Genomic DNA, 5,088 nt, shown 5'->3' with positions numbered 1-5,088 from the left:
AAAGAATGCGAGGAGTTGGTGTTGGAATCCTCAGAATTGCTCATAAAGGTCTTAACCACATTTTCTAAAGAGTTATTCACAACGCTCAACTTACTAAGTCTCCCAAAGGACTTCTCAAGATCACTCATAAGATTCTTAATCTGAATATCTAAGGATTCATTCACAGAATTCAACTTACTCAGGGATAAAGTAGATTCCTGAAATTCAGCTATTAATTTTTCATTCTCTAGCTCAAAATCTTTGACCTTCATACATAACACTTTATTGGAAGTCAATATCATAAGGCTTTCCTTATATAATTTATCATAAGCTTTATGTATGTCTTCTTTATCTTCAAATCCTCCTCAAATTGCTCACCACTATCTTCATTCTCAACTTTCCCACCATCTTTATCAAATTCATTCCCAATCCCAGCAGTGAAGGCTATATATTTCCTGTTCTCATCCTGAGTGGACCTCTCACTTTGATTATCCTAGTTAGACTCATTATTAGTGAGAGTAAAATTAATAGCTTTATACTTACTTCTCTTACTGTTAGAGTATTCATTCCTATAATGGCCAAAACCTTGACAGTTATGATATCTTACAGATTGAGATCTCTTTCTAAACTCACTGGGAGCACCTCTACGTCTCTCTTGAGGCATTTTCTTATTTCTAAATATTTTAAAAAATTTCTTAGCAAAATAAGCTATCTTCTTATCATTATGTGACTCCGAAGCAGAAGACTTATTACAGTTATCCCTAAGAATGTGATAATAATGTAAATTTTAATATTTTTTCTTTTAATTATTGCATTCATATGATTATTTGATACCAAAATGTACTCATTATACTTATATTTTGATTCGGGTTGCATTTTAATAGAAAAGATGGAAGATAGAAGAAAAGAGCGAAAATGACCAAAGTGGAAGAAAATGAAAGTCCAGGGACAAAAGTGCAAATACTCCAAACTTGTGTCTAACCTTATGATGAAGATTCGAAAGTGTTAAAGGTCAAGTAGATGAGAAAAGAAGTCAAAGGGTTGAAATACCATCAAAGTTTGACCACACATCAATTCCCAATCGAAAAAAGTTATGCAACGTTTTCAGCCTCATATTGGGACCCATTTTTACATGTCAAATGATCAAAGTGGAAGATTACTTCTGAAGAAAAGTTGTAGCCCTTTGAGTTAACTTTTCAATACAACTTGAATCACCTCAATCGGATATCATGAGAGAAAGTTATGGCCAAAATATTAAAAGCTTTTTGGCGAAGGAAATTGAAACAACCATAAGATCGCATGGATACCTTTCGAGAACTTTTGGGGGCATTTTGGTTGAACCATACGGCCGCATGGGCATTTTCCAAGGGCAAGATCCCATATTACTATTTTGACGCGGACACTTATGGAAACTTGTTGGGCACACGTTTTAAGCCCTAATCTCATCCCAGAACGCCCGAATTGATCCACACATCAATTTTCTTTGGTTTTTGGGCTCAAGAATTCTATGAAGAGCTAAAACCCTTGGTGAAACTTGGAAGGAACTCATTGGATTTGGGGAAATCATATCAATTGTTCATGTAATCTAGTATTTTATTGTCAAACAATTCTAGATTTTAGACTTTCTCCTTATGAATTGATTTTGAAATTGGTTAAATTTTTATTAGATCTTCCATAGATTCAGTCATGTTTTTTCTATTGTTTGATCGAAATATTTATTGAGTTGCAATTTCATTTATGTTATTAGTGGGTTATTTATGATATTATACTTGAAGTATATGATTACTTTTGATCTTACTCCAATAACAATTGTGGGAATGTGTTAGAAAGTCTAAATCTTAGAATTACAATTGGAATTAAAGTGATCTTTACTATTAAATCTTCCAATTAGAGAGTTGGGATGAAAACCTCTAATTAAGTAATAATACATGAATTGTTGATGTTGATCGATCCAACCCAATTGAGTGAATTCTATTGCTACACTAATTTCATATATTGATATTTAAATTTCATTCCAAATTGATAAACTAGTTTCACATAACTCCCGAAACCCCTAAGCTTCTAATCCTTTGAGCATTTCCCATCTCCCTGTGGAATCGACACCCCAAGGCTAAACTACAATCATCGCGTTATATTTTGAGCGTAATCACAATGTTTAAGGCTAAAGACTTATCTTTTGTAAGTTTAGCTAGTGTTAGTTCATAAGTCTAGAGATATCCAACAACTCTTCAACCTTAATAGCATATATGTCCTTACTCTCTTCTATAGTTGTGATTTTAGGTATAAATCTCTCAGCTAAGGATCTAAGAATTTTCTAACAATCTTAGGCTCATGAATTCTCTCACCTAGGTTGAGGTTAGAATTAATTAGGTCATTTAAGCTAGCATTGAAGTCATTGATTGTCTCATCCTCTTTCATCCTAATCTCTTCAAATCTGGCGTTCTACATTAATAACTTGGAGTTAACTGCCTGATTTCCCTTATGTGTGATCTATAAAGTATCTCAACATCTAGATACTTGCCTAAATTCTTAAAGGGACACTGCTATAAATAGGGCATTTAGGGCTTTACTTTTCCAACCACACTCATCTAAATTAGATTTCGACCAATTAGTAATAGGAATTAGGTGATTAAAAAGGGCCTTCAAATCATTCACTACACTAAACCAAATACGCTTATCCATTGATTTTACGAAGACTCTCATTCTAACTTTCCAATACACGTAGTTACTGCCATCAAAATATGACAGGCCAGATAATAAACTACTCATCTAGATATTGCCACACAATTTATGCAACGTGATTTTTACCGCAAGCGTACGGTGTCATGTTTTGTAGTATATTAAAGAATTGAAAAGTGTCGAACCCACAAGGATTGATATTCGACTTCCACTGAGTACTATGATTGTGTCCGCGTTTACTTTATCTAGACAATCGAGTGTTAACTTAATGTTGAATACTAAATTAACGTCAATGAATTAAATAGTGCAATAAAAGTGAGGCAATTTCTAAAGATTAAATCAGATTTACGTAATGTCTAGGGAATGATTTCACCATATTATCAACATGATTCTCAACCCCTATAGATATTTCCATCACTTATTTCCCAAATTCATAGGCAAGAATCCTAAATTAATTCTATTTCCCCCTCTCGAGCGTCAAATAGAACCTATCTCTATATTTTAACCCCAATATCTCTATTCCGAATTAAATATATAAAGATTATCACACATTTGGTTCTTGTTTTACCCTCAAAGATTCGTACTTTCTCTCGAAACCTACAAACCTAGGTTATATTGTTCTTAGATCACGCCTAAATTCCCCTCTCTTGAGCGTCAAATTTAGAACATCAATTCATTCAATTGGTGATCAGGCAAATGAAAGTATTAAGCAAGAACAATACAAATTCAATTCTGCAAAATTAAATGGAAATACTATGAAGAAATTGAATCATGTCTCAAATATGTTACATCAAACCCTAGATTTAATAACTTAGTTCATGATTGAGAAGAAGAAAATGATAAAATACAAATTAAATTGCATGAAGGAGAGAAAGATAAGAAAAAAACTCAGGTTGTTGCTCTATCCCTCAATATTGTGGCTTGATTTCTCAGTTTCTCCCTTCTTCTTCTCCAAAATCGGATCGATCTTCTCTCAATTGGTGCCTCTCTTTTTCTTGCCTCTTCAGCCGTCTAACCCCCTTCTCTTGTTCTTCAGCTGGGTATTTATATTTTCTAAGGGTCCTCAAAGGCTAGGGTATGATTTTTGGGCCAAAAAGATACTTAAAAACCCGGATTTTAATGTTTTGGTAATGGGCACCATGGCGCCTAGATCTGGCGCCGTGGCGCCCAAGTCTCTGCCCATGGCGCCCAGGTCTAGTGCCGTGGCACCGAATGTTCTGCTTCTTTTTTTCTTCCTTGGGCGCCATGGCGCTCAGATTTCTGCTGGAATTGCCTCTCTTTGGGGCACCATGGCGCCCCTTTTTCGGCGCTATAGCGCCAATGCCACTGCTTTACTCCTCTTCTCTTTATTTTTCCAAGCCTATTTTCCACTCCAATCTTATTCAATACTTGCTTATTCATGCTCCATTTCATTGATCATCATTTTTGCTCATCACCGACTCCCAATAGTGGTATTTTCTTGAGAATTGTCCAAACTGCAAAACAATACTAACACACACATCAAAACGTTCAAAAATGCTCAAGAAAATTTTCCTCTCTCGAGCGTCAAATTTAGAACATCAATTCATTCAATTGGTGATCAGGCAAATGAAAGTATTAAGCAAGAACAATACAAATTCAATTCTGCAAAATTAAATGGAAATACTATGAAGAAATTGAATCATGTCTCAAATATGTTACATCAAACCCTAGATTTAATAACTTAGTTCATGATTGAGAAGAAGAAAATGATAAAATACAAATTAAATTGCATGAAGGAGAGAAAGATAAGAAAAAACTCAGGTTGTTGCTCTATTTCTCAATCTTGTGGCTTGATTTCTCAGTTTCTCCCTTTTTCTTCTCCCAAATTGAGTCGATCTTCTCTCAATTGGTGCCTCTCTTTTTCTTGCCTCTTTAGCCGTCTAACCCCCTTCTCTTGTTCTTCAGTTGGGTATTTATATTTTCTAAAGGTCCTCAAGGGTTAGGGTATGACTTTTGGGCCGAAAAGATACTTAAAAACCCGGATTTTAATGTTTTGGTAATGGGCACCATGGCGCCTAGATCTGGCGCCGTGGCGCCCAAGTCTCTGCCCATGGCGCCCAGGTCTAGTGCCGTGGCACCGAATGTTCTGCTTCTTTTTTTCTTCCTTGGGCGCCATGGCGCTCAGATTTCTGCTGGAATTGCCTCTCTTTGGGGCACCATGGCGCCCCTTTTTCGGCGCTATAGCGCCAATGCCACTGCTTTACTCCTCTTCTCTTTATTTTTCCAAGCCTATTTTCCACTCCAATCTTATTCAATACTTGCTTATTCATGCTCCATTTCATTGATCATCATTTTTGCTCATCACCGACTCCCAATAGTGGTATTTTCTTGAGAGTTGTCCAAACTGCAAAACAACGCTAACACACACATCAAAACGTTCAAAAATGCTCAAGAACACATCAAAAAACT

The 5,088-nt window shown here is 35.7% G+C and overlaps 1 protein-coding gene across 1 annotated transcript in view; it reads left to right on the top strand.

Moving 5' to 3' along the window:
• The first annotated feature begins 3,797 nt into the window (after positions 1-3,797).
• LOC111409583 (protein farnesyltransferase/geranylgeranyltransferase type-1 subunit alpha) overlaps positions 3,798-5,088 on the top strand; it is a 13,006-nt gene continuing 11,715 nt past the window's right edge. The window contains exons 1-2 of the mRNA XM_023039615.1: positions 3,798-3,942; positions 4,608-4,740. Of these exons, the coding sequence (XP_022895383.1) occupies positions 3,798-3,942; positions 4,608-4,740 (278 nt within the window). The remainder of the gene's footprint in view (positions 3,943-4,607; positions 4,741-5,088) is intronic.

The sequence above is a fragment of the Olea europaea genome, chromosome 14 (genome assembly GCF_002742605.1).
Source record: "Olea europaea var. sylvestris chromosome 14, O_europaea_v1, whole genome shotgun sequence".
Taxonomy (NCBI): domain Eukaryota; kingdom Viridiplantae; phylum Streptophyta; class Magnoliopsida; order Lamiales; family Oleaceae; genus Olea; species Olea europaea.
This window is presented reverse-complemented; position numbering and strand designations above follow the sequence as displayed.